Below are 21,160 nucleotides of genomic sequence, written 5' to 3' on the forward strand. Positions count from 1 at the left end.
AATATAGATACTCCCAAAACCTACTTAAGTACTGTAACAAAGTACTTTTACTTCGTTCCTTTACACCACTGAACATTTGCTGTAAAAATGAGCATTTTAATGGGCGTAAATGGGGATTCTATGACTTTTGGAACCAGCTTGTAGTGGACACTTGGGAAACTGCACTTCCTCTGTGACCTTCATCACCAACCGTCAGTTATTGTGCTACCTATATTTTACTGTGATGACCAGAGACAAAATGTAAGAGTGATGGATTCACATATTTTATGTGTGATGGAGATTTTCCAACAGCGAGCAGCAACTCAAGATTTTAGACACTTAAAGTATGAAACAGGTTTGATCATTTTTATTTCCATACTGTCACCATAAACCTCAATTTTTTTATTTCTCTTTAATTCAAGAAAGAAATCCCAAGGCACTTTATTGTAATGCTTTCATTTTTATTTGCAATATTTACACAGTTCAATAACACCCTACAAGGATCGAATCCTCGTCCCGGCGCGGTCAACAAAAGCTGCGATTCTCCTGAAGACTCTGAAAAACCACTTTGGCCTCTTCTTTTTGCCACCAGAGGGAGCTGTGGTCTCGGCAGGGGGGTCAGTTAGTGCAGCTTCATCACCTGGTTTCTCGCTGTCAGAGCAGATAGGTGGTTCCTCTTCAGGTGAGCTGGGCTCTGGTTCTTCTGCCTAAGACTCTTCAAATTGAGCCCGGTTAGAGGTCTTGGACATTGAATCCTCAGCGTCAGAGCGGGGAGGTAGACCTCCATCAGAGGACCAGGAGTCTTCATAGTCCCAGCAGAGGTGACAGGGTGTTTCTCCCTCTGAAAGCCAGGACTCTGTGTCCCTGTGAGAGGAGTTTTTTTCTCCATCAGAGGACCAGGAGTCTTCATAGTCTCGGTAGAGGGGACAGGGTGTTTCTCCCTCTGGAAGCCGGGACTCTGTGTCCCCGTCACTGAAGAGAGAGGTCACCTCTGATCCTTCTGCAGCCCAGAGAGGAGGTGGATCTCAACCCGAATGCCAGGAGTCAGAATCATGGTGGGGGTCAGTGGCTGCTGCTCTGTTGGGTGACCCAGTTGTGGGACCATCCTCAGTGGAGATGGGTGTCATGCCTTTGCCATAGGACCCAGGATCTTGGCAGATACCCATCATGACATCAGGCTAGATGGAGTACAACAATCAATCAATCAATCAATCAATCAATCAATCAATCAATCAATCAATCAATCAATCAATCAATCAATCATCCAGTCCTGTGTTAGGGCGAGGTTCAGGTCTGAGCAGCACGCTCCTGCAGGGGGCCTTAATGACCCTAAATGATCTGAGTGCATGTGTGATAGTGGTTTCTCAGTCACTTACTAGTCTGGGTGCTGGTTCAGGTGGGCCTTTTTGAAAAATTGATGCTGCAGAGCTTGATGGGGCGTGATTCTTTGGGACCCATCAAGGTGCGGCAGACCTTTAATGAGGTCCACAAAAGCCCTCCTATCCTCAGTTTCTGCAGGGCCCTCATCTGGATAAAACTGGATTTGGAAACGGATTCAGGTGCGTTAGACTTCACAGAGACAGATCAGTGACTTATGTTGATTCAGTCTGCACTCAGTGAGCACAGAGAGTACCTACATTCACCAGAGCATCCAGAGAGCTCAGCAGATCAATGCAGCTGTGACGATCTTCAGCTGTATATCCACTCACAGCTGTGTACTCCTCAGGAGTCTAAATGAAGAAAATACATGAGAATTATTTAAAGAGTTCAACTGAAGTCTTTAACTAACTCAAACAAAGAAGAGCGTTGTTACTCTACCAGAAGTCTCCATTTTGGACCGCCAGCAGCCTCCTCCTCGGTAAAAAAGAAACAAGTGTACCTGCCAGCATGGAGCTGATGGTCTTCCGGCTGACCCAGAACCTCTACCATGCACCTCATCTGTAGTCAGAACATACACAGTCACATCACCTGACATCCTGTGCAAGACTCTGAGCTGTTTAAGGAAGCCTACATACCGTTTGATGATCGCAATTCACTGGGAAGAGGTTCTCATCATCCATGATATGAAACTTTTAGAGGCCTTAAAGCTGGGGTTGGTAATCAGATTTAGATACACTTTTTGTCATACTGGTTAAAATGATCTTTATGTCCTGATGGCAATCAATACATGATGTGTTCCTAAAAAAGAGTGAAAAAAAACTACAATCTACAGCCGGAGTAAACCTGGGAAAACACCAACCAATCACCGTTTTTTGGCTCCCCAAATTTTAAACCAATCAAATCCCGTCCAGCCGTTCTGCCCGCCTCCTGCGCTTACATTTCCCCGGCGTGCACTCCTCCGAGTCCCCGTCTCCTGCCTCTACTTCCCCTGACTCTATTTACTGCCCCTCTCGCTCGTCCTCGGGCCTGTCCCCTCTGACCTGATGAGGTGCTTTGCTCAGGACTGTAGTCCGGATCAGAGTCTAAAAAGCTCTCACCAACAAGCAGAATAATTAATGACGTTCAGTAAGTCCTACAGAAAATATAGATTTATTGTAGCGTCCATCCGGACGCTGTAGTGATGACGAGCCGACTCGTGAACACGTTGATCTTTAATAACCGGTCACTGTCGGCCGTGATCACGCCAACCAACAAAGCAACAATCAATGTTTGAATGAATGAAGAACTTCTCCTCTCCTCTCTCCCACTCGCACACTCTACACCTCTCCTGATGCCTTCACTGACCGTCAACACTGTAGGAATTAAGAACATCTACACTGAACACGTTTAACAAACAGTAGAGTTGTTACAGTATTATATATGTGTTATAACTTTTCTCCTGATATCGTGTCACCAGTACAACTGGATAATGCTAGCATGAAAGTTGTGAGTAATAACAGCAGCCATGTTTGTTTGTGTTTTTAACTTTCACTATGATAATGTTTTGGTGAGGACCGGTTTTGAATCAGTCACGATCATATGGTCGAGAATCAGCGGCCTCTTGCATGTGAGCTGGGGGGAGCTCCGAGGAATGAGGGGAGGGGTTAGACGGAGTCATGAGGAAAAGCTACATTCAAATTCATGCTGGTTTTCCGAGACTACCAACCCTAGCTTTAATAAAAGTAATTATTTACATTCAGGGGGGAAAATGTCAGACCTTAAGATCACTATAAAAAAACCACATGTAGCCGCTCTCAAAACAAGCTGCGCTGGAGACCCCAGCCTGAAACTGTCTCTGCACACTGTAAGGGGGAGCGGCAGCACTTACCGGGTCTGTGTCGGGGCGTAGGGGGCACAGACGAACTTGAACCCGTGTGAGATGCAGTTGTAGCAAATATTCAATATCGTAGACCGCACACTGGTTAACCTACCAATTGTTTTCAATTAACTCCAATTCTAACCGGGGCAAGAAATCGCTCATGCACAATTAGGCACGAGGCAAACCAAAGTGTTACAATAATTATTAATAACTCCAGACATGCCAACAGGTTTTGATCTCATGTGAATGAATGTTCTGCTACTTGAATGGTCAGTTGCCATTCATTCAATAACAGTCAGGAGTAAAACAATCGTCTTCATGGTTAATCCTGTCATCAATCACATCTTTCTAAAAAAAACAACAAAAAAAAAACAATTTCAAATGCTAAGTTTGATTCAGTTTCTTCTGGTGAATTTACAGTTTTTTGTTTTTCTGTTTAAATCCCCAACAATATTTTCTATAGAGTTAACTGTGCACACGGGAGAGTTGATAAGTACTGAAAGCTTCTTAGATTTTTAAAGTAAATCAATAAAGAAAACACACATTTGTTATAGGAAGAAGTCAGCTGACAGCTCACGCTGCTCCTCGTCTTTATAAGCATTTTGCAGGGCTCAATAGAGAGCGAAATGTAAAATACATTTTAGGTGTTGTATCTAATTTAATGAGCTAAATCTTAATCTGTGAGCCTCTGTATGTCTGTCTGAAAATGCACTGTACTAATGCGTGCTAATTCTCCGCCACAGGCAGATTTACTTTGCTGCACCCGCTCCACACTGACATAAAAACGTGCATACATGGACTTAGACCTGGCATGGGATCTGAGTGTATCCTACGCCCACGCTCAGATTGATAAATGCAGACTTTTGCATGGAAATGGTCGTGCACCTTGTTTTCAGCTGAACGTACGTTTGAGAAATGAGGGCCAAGGTGTGTGGATGCACAGGTGATGATGCTGTTGATGAGATGTGGAGGCAACTCAAATTTTGTGAGCTTCTTTTCACCTCTCGCCTATGTACCTGTTCTTTGACGTTGATGTGCAAAGCCATTTCTTCATCTCTGCTTAATTTTAGATTGAACAGAAACAAGTGCCACACGTATTTCAAACATACGCAGAAATAAATAATATACACACTTCTACTAGGACATCGTAAATCTAAAACCTCAACAAGACAACACCACAATAGAGCTGCAAACTCCCTGCTCTCCCTCCTCCCCTAATATCTATTCGTCTGTGTGCACTCAGGGCAGTCCATTAACTGTGCAAGGTCAGTCTTAACCCTTTTCCTGCAAAACCTCATAGGCAGCCAACATCAAGCTCTCAACAACCAGAAAGGAGCTCAGGTTTAATCAGTTGTAGGACTGCCAATGATTATATTGCAGGGTGTGTAATTGAGAAGGGGAATCAACATCCAGGCAATTAGTCCAATGGCACCCTAGATCTTCTAGATGGCGTTTCACAAGGGGATGCGCCTCTAAGCCTATGTGCCTCGCTGTTAGGTCTACTGGTCTATATTTGCACCCTCTGCTACAGCTTCTCAACATCATTCACCACTTGTCCCCAGTGATGTCAACACCCCCTACTCTATGTATACAGATTTAAGAATTAAGGTTGTGCACGTGTGAAGGTTACACATTCATATCAAGCAGAAGGATTAACAAGTGTAGCCTGCTGCTTAAGATAGACATGTATATCCATAAAAACTAGACATGTTTGACAGACCAGCAATAAAACTGCCAAGACCCCAATCTACACCTCTGGAGAATATTGGTCCAGATATCCTTCCTGTATATCATGCTGCATATGTCATATTTTCTGGAATAAACTGTGACCCACATATGAAGGGATACATAATACTGCCTTTGGCTTCATTATGGGTTGCATGAATAGCAGCATTCGTCAAGAGGTTGTCCACATCATGTGATCAACAGTCTTTTATGTGTCCTGAAGATATAGGTCCACAGTCAACTGAAAATGCAGACATCTTATCAGCTACATACTAAAAATAAAATAAAAATCCATTCTGCCCCTGTTCTGATTTCTCCACCTTTCTGTAAATGTGTCTAAAACGAGCCGTTTCAGACTTCCGTGTTTTTGTTACGTAACAACAATATCCGGTCTGTCACGGAGTCAGAGCTCAGAGCTTGTTCAGTCCATAGACTGTATAAACTAATACTGAATACCCCCTCCGTTTTTCATTACCTGTACAAATGTGTGCTAACAAGGAGCTTAGGAGGGAGGCATGCTAGTTGTAGGCTGTCTTAATAAACACAAAGGTCGGTTTTACTCCCCACGTCTGCAGATTTGAAGATCTAGTGGATGATTTTTATTTTCCATGGAAAAGTGCTAGCGCTAATTAGCATAGCTACATAGCAACATGTCGTAGCTTAAGCTGTAGCTGTGTACCAAGACACACGTCTACATACTGACAAAACAACAAGTAACACTAAATCTGTGACCAATCCTTCAGAAAGATCCTGCTGCCTTTCTAGCGGAGGTCGGTTTTACTCCCCACGTCTGCAGATTTGAAGATCTAGTGGATGATTTTTATTTATCATGGATAATTGCTAGCGCTAGTTAGCATAGCCACATAGCTACATGTTTGTAGCTTTGTACCAAGACACACGTCGACATACTGATAAATAAAACAACAAGAAACACAAAATCTGTGACCAATCCTTCAGAAAGGTCCTGCTACAGGCGCCTCTCCGTCAGGATCAGATTCAGAGGGTTGAAGTAGCGTGGTCTGCTAGCAGCCGTGTATATTCAGCCAACATGTAAACATTAGATCAACGTGCTGGAGAGCTGAGGCCACATCCACTTCCTGAGGGGGCGTGGTCAGAGAGAAAACAGTGTTCTGAGGACTGCTGAAGAAGAGGGTTCTTCAGGCATGCCAAAATCTGATTTCAAAGTGTTTTTTTGAGCATAAACTTTAAAGACATGTTTTGGGGACCTCTTAGACCAATATATATTGATGGAAAAAGCGTGATATGTCACCTTTAAAGTAGAGTTAGTAAAATATACCGGCTAGTGTTTTAGATCCACATGTCCTTACAGTGAAGCAGCAAACTGACCCCACTTGTCTAAAGAGAAAGATTTTGTCTAAGGAAAACATAAATCTGGACATCCATGGAACATACCCAAAGAACGATCGTCACTCCTCACAAATTAATGTGAAAAAACCCATACAATGAAAATGCCATATAAGCAAAGTCACAATTGTTGCGGTAACATTCTGAAGAGACTTGTATTTTGGTTTAATTAATCCAGTGTCTGTGCTCCTTTTTCTGAAGCATGGTTATTGTATTTTCAACGTATGCTGTATAATTTATGGACGATATATCCGTGACATCACCCATCCGTTTCTGAAGTTCTGTTTTGAAGCCAATAGTCTGCGGGTGCCATATCGGAAATGCTGAACTCGACCTCCCTTCTGTCAAGCTAGTGTGAGGTAAAGACGTGGGCCTTTAGCCTTTTTGCTAACAGCTGCAGTGTTCCCACCTGTCAATCAAGTCAGCTGTGCCTCTCATAATGGAAATCTGGCAACCTCAATATCTTCAAAACTGCCATGTTATGGAAAAAATTCTCCCGTACAGTGTGTGCCGATAGAGAAATTAGATATTCAGACTAAGTAAGTAAGTCATTTTTTGAACCATGCTGTAAACATGTTTATTTCTGCTGCAAAGATCGTCTTTTTGAATTGGTGTGTATGTGGTTTCTGGTTCTTCAGGAGAATACTCTGTATAAAATATGGACGTAGTATCCGTGACGTCACCAATCTGTTTCTGAAGCGCTGTTTTGAGGCCAATCGTCGGTGGGAGCCATATTGCTGCTGATAAGCGATTGTGAAGTAAAGAGGCGGGCTTTGAGCCTCCTAGCCAACAGCTACAGTGTTCCCGCCTGTCAATCAAGTCAGCTGTGCCTCTCATTGGAAGACTCGTAATCTTAATATCTTTGAAATTGCCGCTTTAAAAAAATATTCACCCCCTGTACAGTGTGTGCTGATCGAGAAATTCATTATCCAGACTACACTCGTTTTTTGAACCAGGCTGTAAACATGTTTATTTCTGCTGTAAAGATCGTCTTTTTTGAATTGGTGTGTATGTGGTTTCCAGCATTTCCATAACCAGCCTCAAGCGGATCCTTGATGAAGTGTACAGTCATGGCCAAAAGTTTTGAGAATGATACAAATATTACATTTTCACAAAGTCTGCTGCTTCAGGGTTTTTAGGTGTTTTTGTCAGATGTTTCTATGGTATAATGAAATACAATTAGAAGCATTTCATAAGTATCAAAAACTTTTATTGAGAATTACATAGAATTCATGCAATAAGTCAATATTTGCAGTGTTGACCCTTTCTTTTTCAAGACCTCTGCAATTCTCCCTGGCATGCTGTCAATCAGCTTCTGGACCAAATCCTGACTGATGGTAGTCCATTCTTTCTTCTTCATCAGAGAAAATGACTTTACCCCAGTCCTCAGCAGTCCAGTCCCTGTACCTTCTGCAGAATATCAGTCTGTCCCTGATGTTTTTACTGGAGAGAAGTGGCTTCTTTGCTGCCCTCCTTGACACCAGGCCTTCCTCCAAAAGTCTTCGCCTCACTGTGCGTGCAGATGCACTCACACCTGCCTGCTGCCATTCCTGAGCAAGCTCTGCACTGGAGGTGGCCCGATCCCGCAGCTGTAACACCTTCAGGAGACGGTCCTGGCGCTTGATGGACTTTCTTGGGCGCCCTGGAGCCTGTTTGGCAACAATTGAACCTCTCTCCTTGAAGTTCTTGATAATTGGATAGACGGTTGACTGAGGTGCAATCTTACTCGCTGCTATAAACTTCCCTGTTAGGCCCTTTTTGTGCAATGCAATGATGGCTGCACGTGTTTCCTTGCAGGTAACCATGGCTAACAGATGAGGAACAATGGTGTCATGCACCATCTTCCTTTTAAAGTGTCCAGTCACTCAATCATGACAGATTGATCGCCAGCCTTGTCCTCATCAACACCCACACCTGTGTTAATGTGTGTGACACCTGTGTGTCATTGAAATGATGTTAGCTGGTCCTTTTGTGGCAGGGCTGAAATGCAGTGGAAATGTGTTTTTGGTGATAAAGTTCATTTTCAAGGCAAAGAGGGACTTTGCAATTAATTGCAGTTGAGCTGATCACTCCTCATAACATTCTGGAGTATATGCAAATTGCCATTATAAAAACTGAAACAGCAGACTTTGTGAAAATTAATAGTTGTGTCATTCTCAAAACTTTTGGCCATGACTGTAGGTTTTAGCGCTTCCGCTTTGGACTCGTACTTTAAGACCGGAGGTTGCCGCTTGTTCAGGAGCCAGCCTCAAGTGGACACTCGAGGAACTGCGGTTTTTAACACTTTTGCATAGGCTACAAGTCTTGCGGCTTGAGGTTGCTGCTTGGTTTTGAGTTTTATTTTGGTTACCGTTAACATTATTAGCAACTGATCAATGTCAAAACCCTTAAGAAATCTGCACCTTTGTTACTGCACCGTTTTCCCACTTGCAAGGTAGTTAGCTAATGTTCAAGGCAGCTAACTATTGGTAATGACCATTCCTTATTAAACTAAGTAAGTAAACAAATTAAAGTTACATTAACCGGTAATCAACTCACCATCAACTGACCAACTGTAAAGCTAGAGTTTCAATACAATACTCAAACCAAATACTCACCTTTAGGGCGATAACATCCACACAGGACAGGAGAGATGGAGCCACATGTGGGGAATTGATGGTGTGGAATACCCCTGTAGATTTGAGTTGGAGACCCCGTTCTTTGCCTGAAACATACTCAAATAATTACAAAAAATAATTTTTGCGAACCTAACTTATGAAATGAGACCAACTTAACACAAAAAACTTAATACAGGTAGATGACTACTACTACTACAACTACTTTGATGTAGTTTGCAACAAAATAGATTTTTTTTTTGTTAACTTAAAGCGAGGGTTGGTAGTCATGGAAAATTAGTATGAATTTGAATGTAGCATTTCCTCAGGACTCCATCTAACCCCCCCCCCCCCCCCCCCCCCCCCCCCCCCCCCCCTCCCCTTGGACGCTCCCGCTCACATGCATGAGCGCCGCTGATTCAGGACCATATGATGGTGACTGATTCAAAACCGGTCCTCAGCACATTGTTTGTGCTCTGCTCTACGTCAAAAACACAAACAAACATGAAATGTACGCACAGGAGGCGGGCAGAACGGCAGGACGGGATTTGATTGGTTTCATCATTTGGCTCCTGATGGCAGGGATTGGTTGGTGTTTTCCCAGGTTTACTCCGGCTGTAGATAGCAGCTTTTTTTCCACTCTTTTTTAAGAAAACATTATGTATTGATTGCAATCAGGACATAAAGATCATTTTAACCAGTTTTTTAAAAAAAATGTATCTAAATCTGACTACCAACCTCAGCTTTAACCAAAAGATAATTTTCAGGCCAACAATTTTAAGTTTTCATTTTTACAGTGTAAATACCCTTTCTTTTAATTTTGTTACAAAGATATGTGCCTCCATTAATTTCCCCTTTTTGAAGTAGTCTGCATTCTCTGTGGCAGAGTTTCAGTGGATCTACGAGAAATCACACTTTCATACTCTGGATATATTTATTCCTAAACATGCACATTTTAATTAAAGTTAGTCGTTAACTTGGAAACTAAAAAAGGCATTCTTCTGGATTTCATGAAAGAATGTTTGTGTCTACCCAAAGCCCATTAATAAGAAGACATCATATTTTATTACAGCAGTTAAACCGAGGCACCAGATGCTGTTTTTTATTTATGGTTCTGACAAAGTGGTTAAAGCATGTCTCCTACCCTCAGTGATGAAGAAACTGAACTCTCTTGAACTTGTAATATGACGTTGTTTGAAAGTTCAACTTGAACTTGAAAAACATCTCCAGTATATCGCGTAGCTTTCACCAGAGGTTGGAATAGAAAGTTAATCTGATATGATATGATAGGATATGAATACTGTATTCTTTTACATGTCTATACATAACTATGTGAAGTACAAGAACAAGCACTTCTCTGACATAAAAGAAAAAAAGAAAAACAAACAAAAAGAATACCCCAAAAGATAATCTAGAAATGAATTTCATTTCTCCCAAAGTGCTTTAGGAACATACAAATCGTAGATTACAAAGAATTTTGTTGGAACCAGAGTTAACAAAGACACATCCTGTTTTTTGTTTTTTTTTAAAACACACAGGAAAGATTTAAGTATAACATTTCTCCATCAGGGGGCCAGTTGTTCTTAAAATAAAAAGCTATAACAAATTCTCTCTTGACTCAGGGGGCCAATACAACAGACTCATTGCTAGATTGGGGTTTGGGCGAAAACATTCCATATATTCACACTTTCATTCACTATCAGTCCTAGTGATGGGAATTCCGGCTCTTTTTAGAGAGCCGGTTCTTTTGGCTCGGCTCACTACAAAGAGCCGGCTCTTTCGGCTCCCAAGTGGCTCCTTAGATTTTTTCTTGTTTGAATGACTGTATTACCTAAAATAATGTTAAATTATATGTCAAATAAATTACTAAAAACATTATATCAAATGTTTATCATTTAAAAGGCTTTATTTTTATTCTCAACATGGAGCAGAGTGTTACAGAAATTAAATTATAAAGTACAAAAAACAAGACCCATCTCAGTTAGACAAAAAGGTCCAATCTGTGATGTCTGTATATTATTTATAAACTTTGAAACCCCTTCATAAACAGCAGGTTCCCTTCACTGTCTTTATTCTTCCAACTGCACTGATGGATAAACAGTTGTAATGTCCATGACCTGGATGACTGAGAACCTTCACAGACAGATCTAATGTGCCTTCGCAGGTTTTTTGTAGAACCTAATTGATGACATTTTCATCTCACACAGTCTACACTCTGTGTCGCGCATGTTCTTCCTCTCGTCTCCCTCCTGTTGGTGTGCTCACTGTGCTGTGTGTGTCTGGAACCCCTCCCCTCCCCGTTCTGCTCAATGTAGACACGTGATTGGTCAAGACGCCACCATGTCATGACCAACCACGTGAGGCTTTAACAGAAAAAGACGAGAGGAAAAAAAACAAAAACGGCTCCCTGTCAGGAGCCTGCTCCCCTCGTTCACTTCAAAGAGCCGGCTCTTAGAACCGGATCGTTCGCGACCGACACATCACTAATCAGTCCCTCCAGGAAGTATCAACCAAATTCAACCAATCAGCACGATTTCTGCGCGGCCTTGCAATTTTATATAATCACCGCAACCTTAACCTCAGCCCTACATTTCATCATCAATTTCACTTCCTTGGAACATAAACGTAAGTCCTCACTTGATCGGCACTTTTCAACAACATAACACGCACAGAGAACGGGTGAAAAGAGAGGACAGCAGGCAGGAGAAAGTGACGTTGACAACGTTGTTATTTATATATACTCAAATACCCTTTTAGTATTAATAAGCTATAGATCACAAGTTTTGATTTTGTTGACGAGACGATGACGAGACAAAAACTTCAGTGGCGGACTGCTGGACATTAAGAATCCATGTTTCCCCCGCTGTGCGTCTTCAGAAATAAAAGTGATGCATTCCTGTCACAGGCTGAGTTATTATTTGAGTTTTGAGCTGCAGCAGATGTGCTTTATGAACCAGCTCTCCTGCCTCCACGCATCTGTTTCATCTTCATTGATGATTTTTACCCCCTGTGTGCGTTAGTGACAAAGACACAACCGGGGGGACGTCTGTTTAATATTTGATGTTTGACGTTTTTGCCGCTATTACTGTAAAAAGCTCCCTGCTGGAGCTTGATTTATTTCAGTTTGGTGAAACATCAGACACATTTAGTAAGTTTTGATCCACTCCTTGTTGAAAGATTCAGATGCATTTCAGAGTGCGTCTGTCACTGCAGGTGCATTCAGGGGCCGTCGTAAATGTGAAACACAGCCCTTTCGTGGCATTTCTCTGTGAATCAAGAGAATCAAAATACAGTCACAGTGGTCACATCAAGAAACTTTTCTAAAAACAACTGTAATTTAGCATATGTACTTGCCCCTGAGATGTCATTAGGGAAACAAACTTGGTAACACTTTACAATAAGGGTCCCTTAATAAACATTAGTTAATGCAATATTAAGCATTAATTAACAGTTTAATAATGTTTTAATAATCATTATAATGCATTACCTAACATTAATTAACATAATAGTTAATGCATTGATAAGCAGTTAATTAATGGCTACTGCTCAGAGTTAATTAATACATTATTAAGCATTAATAAAATGTACATAATGTAATTAGTTAACCATTAGTAAATGCTTTTTGGACCCTTATTGTAAAGTATAACACATGTATCCCTTGGGTAACACATACGCTGAACCATTATTAGATGAAAGGTAGTTGAAGCAACACATATAAAGAATTTTACACGTTTTATTTAAAACAATAAAACAGATAATCATAGATAACATCTCAACTCACACAGAGGAGAGCTTTGAACAACAATAAGGGTCCAGAAAGCATTTACTAATGGTTAACTAATTACATTATGTAACTTTTATTAATGCTTAAAGGCCCTGTGAGGAGTTTTGAACTGGCTGAGAAACAGACTGAAAATGATACCGATGCCTCTTTATAACCTTCAATAGCAAACAAGTCCATCAGCAGCAACACTGGCACCTTCTCTGTTGTAATTTTTAATGCCTGAAACTGCCCTGGGAGGGTAGGTGTCAGACCAGATGATGGACATCTTGCTTCAGAAACAGCCTTTATTTGACTGTTTTCATGGAAAATAATCACATTGCCTGATTAAGTTGACTGTTGAACACAACAGGATAGGGCTTTTGTTGAAAACACTCCTTTTGCATGTATAGGACAAGAGATAAGAGGTATCACTTTGTCCACAAGGGGGGCGCCAGAATCGATACAAAACAAAAGTTCCTCACAGCAGCTTTAATAATGTATTAATTAATTCTGAGCAGTAGATATTAATTAACTGCTTATTGATGCATTAACTAATATGCTAATTAATGTTAGGTAATGCATTCTAATGATTATTAAAACATTATTAAACTGTTAATTAATGCTTAATAATGCATTAACTAAGGTTTATTAAGGGACCCTTATTGTAAAGTGTTACCCAAAAACTTTTTTTTTAAATCGCAACTTTCACAAAAAGCTGTCACAAAAATCAGGCTTTCTGGGCCGCAACAATCACACAAAAATCCCCCGAACTCCTGGAGGGACTGCAATATATTCAGAGTTTCAGGCTGCTATATATATAAATATATGAGATATATATATATATATCATTATGAGGTATTGTGTGTAGATTGATGAGGGGAAAAAATGAATTTAATCCATTTTTGAATAAGGCTGTAACACAACAAAATGTAGAAAAAGTGAAGGGGTCTGAATACTTTCCGTACCCACTGTATATAGAGTTTCACTCCACATATTCAGACTTCATTCCAGATATTATTTCCTGAACGGCTTGTCATACATGTATGTGTGTGTGTGTGTGTGTGTGTGTGTTTATGTGTATATAAATAGCCCTTGTAAAAAACCTAGTTCTCTCTGGTGTTCTGCTGTATGTTCTTTTGTCTCTTTTCCCCATCATGCACTGAACAAATGGCCCTGTATGAATATTTCAAAAAAAGGCAGATTTGTTCATTTCTGCTCCCTGGTCTCAAGCATAAAGGCCCCTTTTTGCTGATGGCCCTTATGTCATAGTGCAGTTTATTGACATCATAAAAGACAGGCCTATAGTATTGTCCTTGGAAAAAAAAGAGTTAGCTACATGCTCTACATAGCATAATAAAAAGACTGAGACAGAGCAGCAGAATGTGAAGGAGCTGCTTCTTTAGATGGACAAAGAAAGAGAGAAAAAGTGTGCACCAGTAAGAGAGCAAATGCTTTACAGCCCTGGGGGCGTGGGCTGCTGAAAGAGACAGCCTAATGGAGGGTCCCTGTGAGGAGTGTTGACAGTTTATTTGCTTCAACCCTGTCAGCAGCACTCCACAGGACCACTGAGAGCAAGGACTCAGTAAATTCAGCACAAATGGGATCGCTGTGTCTCCCTCTTAATAAAAAATATAAATACATGTTAAACCCTAAAGTAGTCTCAAATCAACCTGCTGTTGAATTATCTTCAAAAATAAACTATAAATGAACTGCAAAAATATTAGCAGGAACATGAATAAAAAGACAACGAACAGAGGTTAACTTTTAAAAATAATAATTACAGTATATGGTCTCTGGTCGTATCAAGTTTTTAAAGTTTAGTTATTCATCAATGCTCATCATAAGGACCCGCCGGGTCATAAGCTGCTTATTTCTTGAGAGGGGCCAGTTCTTGAACACTCCTTCTCCTTTTCCGTGTCTTATTTTTTTATTTATATTACATGTGTTAATAAATGCTTTAGTTAAACTAATAAGCTCATATTGATTGCTCTGCCTTAGGTGCATTGGTTTATTGTGATGTGTTGAACACATTGTATTTCATTATCCATCAATGATAACGGACAGGAACCAAAATTACAAAAGTAGAAAACTAGAAAATAAACTGATGATACTGTGGATACGCATGGTGGCCGACAGCCATCCAGGAACACTGGCAATCATGTGATTTCCCACAACATCCAAATGACAGTACCCTGTTTGCAAAAGTGCTGTACACTACAGTACATGTGAGCATTTACACATTCACCCATACATTTACACACTGCTGGTCGAGACAGCTCTGAAAAGTTCAGGGTTGCCCATCAATACAGATTTGTTTGCATACAACGTTAAAGATATTTACTCATTTGATTTCTTGCCAAATGTTAGATATGAAGTTCAATATCTCTCTGTTGTCTCAGTGAATACAAACATGAGTTATGTGAGATCAATATAGCTTCACAAACAAAATTAAGACTGAACGGTGACACACTAGAGATGGTATGTATCGCTTGCATCTACAGTACAGGCCAAAAGTTTGGACACACCTTCTCATTCAATGCGTTTTCTTTATTTTCATGACTATTTACATTGTAGACTCTCACTGAAGGCATCAAAACTATGAATGAACACATGTGGAGTTATGTACTTAACAAAAAAAGGTGAAATACCTGAAAACATGTTTTATATTCTAGTTTCTTCAAAATAGCCACCCTTTGCTCTGATTACTGCTTTGCACACTCTTGGCATTCTCTCGATGAGCTTCAAGAGGTAGTCACCTGACATGGTTTTCCAACAGTCTTGAAGGAGTTCCCAGAGGTGTTTATCACTTGTTGGCCCCTTTGCCTTCACTCTGCGGTCCAGCTCACCCCAAACCATCTTGATTGGGTTCAGGTCCGGTGACTGTGGAGGCCAGGTCATCTGCAGCAGCAATCCATCACTCTCCTTCTTGGTCAAATAGCCCTTACACAGCCTGGAGGTGTGTTTGGGGTCATTGTCCTGTTGAAAAATAAATGATCGTCCAACTAAACGCAAACCGGATGGGATGGCATGTCGCTGCAGGATGCTGTGGTAGCCATGCTGGTTCAGTGTGCCTTCAATTTTGAATAAATCCCCAACAGTGTCACCAGCAAAACACCCCCACACCATCACACCTCCTCCTCCATGCTTCACAGTGGGAACCAGGCATGTGGAATCCATCCGTTCACCTTTTCTGCGTCTCACAAAGACACGGTGGTTGGAACCAAAGATCTCAAATTTGGACTCATCAGACCAAAGCACAGATTTCCACTGGTCTAATGTCCATTCCTTGTGTTTCTTGGCCCAAACAAATCTCTTCTGCTTGTTGCCTCTCCTTAGCAGTGGTTTCCTAGCAGCTATTTGACCATGAAGGCCTGATTCGCGCAGTCTCCTCTTAACAGTTGTTCTAGAGATGGGTCTGCTGCTAGAACTCTGTGTGGCATTCATCTGGTCTCTGATCTGAGCTGCTGTTAACTTGTGATTTCTGAGGCTGGTGACTCGGATGAACTTATCCTCAGAAGCAGAGGTGACTCTTGGTCTTCCTTTCCTGGGTCGGTCCTCATGTGTGCCAGTTTCGTTGTAGCGCTTGATGGTTTTTGCGACTCCACTTGGGGACCCATTTAAAGTTTTTGCAATTTTCCAGACTGACTGACCTTCATTTCTTAAAGTAATGATGGCCACTCGTTTTTCTTTAGTTAGCTGATTGGTTCTTGCCATAATATGAATTTTAACAGTTGTCCAATAGGGCTGTCGGCTGTGTATTAACCTGACTTCTGCACAACACAACTGATGGTCCCAACCCCATTATTAACCCTGATAAGGCACACCTGTGAAGTGGAAACCATTTCAGGTGACTACCTCTTGAAGCTCATCGAGAGAATGCCAAGAGTGTGCAAAGCAGTAATCAGAGCAAAGGGTGGCTATTTTGAAGAAACTAGAATATAAAACATGTTTTCAGTTATTTCACCTTTTTTTGTTAAGTACATAACTCCACATGTGTTCATTCATAGTTTTGATGCCTTCAGTGAGAATCTACAATGTAAATAGTCATGAAAATAAAGAAAACGCATTGAATGAGAAGATGTGTCCAAACTTTTGGCCTGTACTGTATATCTCAGTCTGGCTATACAGTTATACAAAGTGTTTCCTAAGTGACACACTTCACCTCTGTCCATGGCTTTAATGTTATTCTATTCCTCGGCATCCTCACTTACTACTTTTATTTTCATAGCGTGCATTCTTTCCCAACTGTCACAACCCTAATCTAAATGCATCTCTGAGCTGGAAAAGTATTTTAAATCTCAGTCTACATTCGAAGGAGTGATGGACGATGTGAGCTGCTCTGTGGGATGCAATGAGTGCATGTTTGGAGCAACTCCCAGTGTAATTGAGACATAAGGTGGTGACATATAAAACAAGACAATGTCAGTGATCATGCTGAATGCACAAGCAAAACATAAAGACTAAATATATGCGTAAGACAAAGCATTAGCGGAAGCTTTTGACCAAAGTTTTTCTTAACTCTAAGATTATCCTATGACAGCGCTCCTGTCATATTCACAACATGTCATGCTACAGTCCTCAAAATCCCTCTTGAAAGGGAAATACTGTTGAATACTCAGTGTTCTACCATTAAATGAGTAAAGCAGATAGTGCTGTCAAATCATGTTTCTTCCTCTTTAGAACACAAATGGTTAAATGTCAGATCAAATTAATTTGACAGCCAACTCAAGCATTTATAAACCTACTCATGCCATCTGCTGGAAGCATGCAGAACTCTTTTCTACTACTGCTCTCATACACATGTTCCTCCCAATGCCCCGATTCAACCATTGTTATTTCCATGCCTTAGATGCTTTTGACAGTAAGATACCTACACATAAAAACACTTAAAAATAACAAAGTTGTTACTTTAGAGCTTTTATTCTGGAGTGCACTTTTGACTTGTTACAGTGTAATACAGGGGTGTCAAACTCAAATAACACAGAGGGCCAAAATAAAAAAATCGGTGCAAGTCAGGGGCCGGACTGGTTTAATGTTTATTGCAAAACTTATTGAAATGAACTTATTGCACATATTGAACATTGAACTAGCAAAGCTTAAGTTATTGCCTATAAACATTTAAAAAATGAAAAATATGTTGCATTCATTTCTTATTGCTCAATCTGCAGCTTATCTAATGAACGAGCTTTACTAATTTCTTTTGAAAATATTTTTCCACAGGCCAACAACATTAGCAAAAAAAATTCTGCAAAGAAAACAAAAAATGCCCTGTGGTAGGAAGAAAAAGTGCAAAAAGGAAACATTAAAGCTCAGTCTGCTGCTCTGTGATGCACACTAGTCTAAGATACTCAGCATCTCATCTTGGATGCAAGTTTATCAATGTTTGGGGTCAGGCTCTGAGCTGAGGAAATCCTCAGGATTGAGTGAAGGTGTTCATCAGTAAGACGACTCCTGTGAGATGTTTTGTTTAACTTCATCAAAGAGAACAGTTGTTCACACAAGTAGTTTGGCAGCACGGAGAATGGCTCAAGTTTTCTTGCAACATCTGTGTGTCCCACACGGTGTGGTTTTAAAAGCCCTCACTGGCAGCGTCTGTGATCACACGGCCCGCCCCTGAAGCTGCAGGTTGAGCGCGTTGAGAAGGCTCGTGATGTCACACAGAAACGCTTCTTCACACAGAAACTTTGTATCACGGAGCTCTGTTGTGTCTTTCCCTTTGCTCTCCATGAACTGACAGATCTCCTCACGCAACTCGAAACACCTTTACAGCACTTTTCCCTGGCTTAGCCATCGCACCTCTGTGTGATGGGGCTAGTCACCATATTCTGAACCCAACTCCTCCAGAAAAGACTTGAACTGGCGCTGATTTAAACCTATGGCTCTTATGAAGTTAACTGCTCATGTTACGGTGCTCATCACATGGTCCATTTTCAAGGCTTTGCCACACAGCGATTCCTGATGTATGATGCAGTGATAAACTGTCAGCTCACCTGCGCTTTTTTCCTCCCGCATCCTCTTCCAGATCCTGCCCACTAATCCACTCTTTTGCCCGCACTTCGCGGACGCTCATCCGTCGTCAGTCCCACACGTTTATCCAAAGGCAGCCTCGTTTCATTTACACATCTGGATACCTCTTCAAAGAGATCTTTCCCCGTAGTTGTGCCATGCATTGATCTTAATCCCAAAAGTTCCTCTGTTACGCACATATGCTCTGCCTCCCACCTGTCTTGAACCCCCCTGTTTTCAAAGTCCACCTTTCGTTTAGCCGTTTTTGGGGGGAGAGGGATAGCTGAAAGTTGACTGCAGGTGACTAGCTTCATAAGGCTGATGATGAGCGGAGAAGGGTAACGGCTCTCGTGTGCGGGCCCTCGATTGACATGCAGTGCATTGTGGGACTTGTAGTTTTAGTGGTGCGTGATAAAAATACCGTCGGGCCAGCTCTATACATAATTTGATATTATCTCGCGGGCCAAAGATAATGCCACCGCGGGCCGGACTTGACCCGCTGGCCTTGAGTTTGACACATATGGTGTAATATGAAATGACATTTCTGGTCAAACACTAAACAGAACAAATCCCTGCATCATACACTGCAAATAATTTACCACTTGCCAATATTTTAATTCTTTAGAGTTATTTACTTGTTTTTAATCTTTGTATGTATGGTTGAATCTTAAATTGATTATGAACACGTCTTTTTTTGTCTTAATTAGTCTGGGAATCTTAAATTAAGTGAATGACTGTTAAAGGTGACATATCATGCAAAATGGACTTTTTAATGGTTCTCTACCTGAAATATGTGTCCCTGGCATGTCTACAAAGCCCCCGAAAATGAAAAAAATCCACTCTGCCCCTGTTCTGATTTCTCCACCTTTCTGTAAAAGTGTGTGAAACCAGCCGTTTCAGTTTTCAGTGTTTTTCATACGTCACAACGCCATCCGGTCTGTCACGGAGTCAGAGCTCGGAGCTTGTTCAGTCCATAGATTGTATAAAATACAACTCAACTCCTCCTCCGTTTTTCATTACCTGCACACATGTGTGCTAACAAGGAGCTTAGGAGGGAGGCATGCTAGTTGTAGGCTGTCTTAATAAACTAAAAAGGTCAGTTTTACATGTTTGTTTAAATAAAACAACAAGAAACATTAAATCTGTGACCAATTGTTCAGAAAGGTCCTGCTGCAGGCGCCTCTCCATCAGGATCAGATTTTGGATCAAATTCAGAGGGTTGAAGTAACGCGGGTCTGTGAGCAGAAAACAGCCTGTTCTGAGCAGGGCTGAAAAAGATGGGTTTACAGGCATGCCAAAATCTGATTTCAAAGTGTTTTTTTGAGCAATAAACTTTAAAGACATGTTTTGTTGACCTCTTAGACCAATATATTTTGATGAAAAAGAGCATAATATGTCACCTTTAAGTGTTGGCACCGGTCATCTTGTGAATCAGAGTTCTGCATCAATGAGTAGAGGTGTGAAAAAATATCGATATGGCAATATATCGCGATACTTTGACCTCCGATATAATATCGATATTTCAACTCTTAATATCGATTCTTTGTAAAAAAAAAAATTGGTTCATATTTTGGCCGAGTTGGAACTAAAATACGACTTCCGCACCTCCACTGCGGTAGATGGCGCCGAGGAGCTACCCCGCTGTATGTCCCCGCGGCATTGCCTGTAGAGGCAGTCAGTGCGCAGGTACAGCAGCCACCGAAACCTGTAGAGGCGAAGCAAACTACTCTGGATAACTTGCTTCCATCTGTATCACCTCCTGCTCAGCGCATCACGGAGTCACTTGTGCATTTTATTTGTAAAGATTTGTGGCCGTACAACGTGGTCGACAACGCCGGCTTTAGGTGTGTGGTGCAGACTTTAGAGTCGCTTTACAAGAGACCGCAGCGGGTCCACACGGTAAACACCGCTGTCCCCAAGATGTACGGGGAGGTAAAGGAGGCCGTAAAAACGTCTCTTAGCTCTGCACAAACAGTGGCCCTGACGTGTGATGGGTGGACGTCCAGAGCCACCGAGTCATATGAGACCATTACGTCCCACCACATCTCTGCAGACGCCAGGCCGTTTATAAGAGAGTCATCACAGAGGCTGCAAGGTCCCAAGGACTGTTTCAGGTAAGCTAAGCTAAGTCAGTGAACAACAGACTGCTTTTCACAAAGATAAAAAAAAAATCTTTGAACATTTTTCATAGAAAAGCCTTTGAAAAAACAGTTGATAAAACAAGTAATTGTATACATCTTAAATCAAATACTTGGTTTACATAAATAAGTAAATACTGATAAACATTAGTAAATATTTATATTCAATTAACAAATTGTGAACTTTTTTTTTAAATTTGGGCCTATATAATTCACTAAATTTCATGTGATGCTTTCTTTTCTTTTCTTTTTTTTAGCAGAGAGGGGTTGGAGAGGACGATACAGGCCACAGACTCAGACTGATGGAGAAAAAGAAGGAGAGGGGGATGCAGGGCTGGAGGTGCCAGATGAG

General features: G+C 41.2%; 1 protein-coding gene across 1 annotated transcript; it reads right to left on the reverse strand.

Moving 5' to 3' along the window:
- Nucleotides 1–1,354: 1,354 nt before the first annotated feature.
- LOC117819944 lies at nucleotides 1,355–16,419 on the reverse strand. Its single transcript, XM_034693495.1, has 5 exons — nucleotides 15,984–16,419; nucleotides 15,371–15,854; nucleotides 1,798–1,917; nucleotides 1,617–1,709; nucleotides 1,355–1,516 (listed from the first exon to the last, which is right to left on the reverse strand). Exons 1-5 carry the CDS (start codon nucleotides 16,376–16,378, stop codon nucleotides 1,355–1,357), a joined length of 1,254 nt encoding a protein of 417 aa, XP_034549386.1. The 5' UTR covers nucleotides 16,379–16,419.
- Nucleotides 16,420–21,160: the final 4,741 nt, after the last annotated feature.

This window comes from Notolabrus celidotus, chromosome 1 (genome assembly GCF_009762535.1).
Source record: "Notolabrus celidotus isolate fNotCel1 chromosome 1, fNotCel1.pri, whole genome shotgun sequence".
Classification (NCBI taxonomy): Eukaryota; Metazoa; Chordata; class Actinopteri; order Labriformes; family Labridae; genus Notolabrus; species Notolabrus celidotus.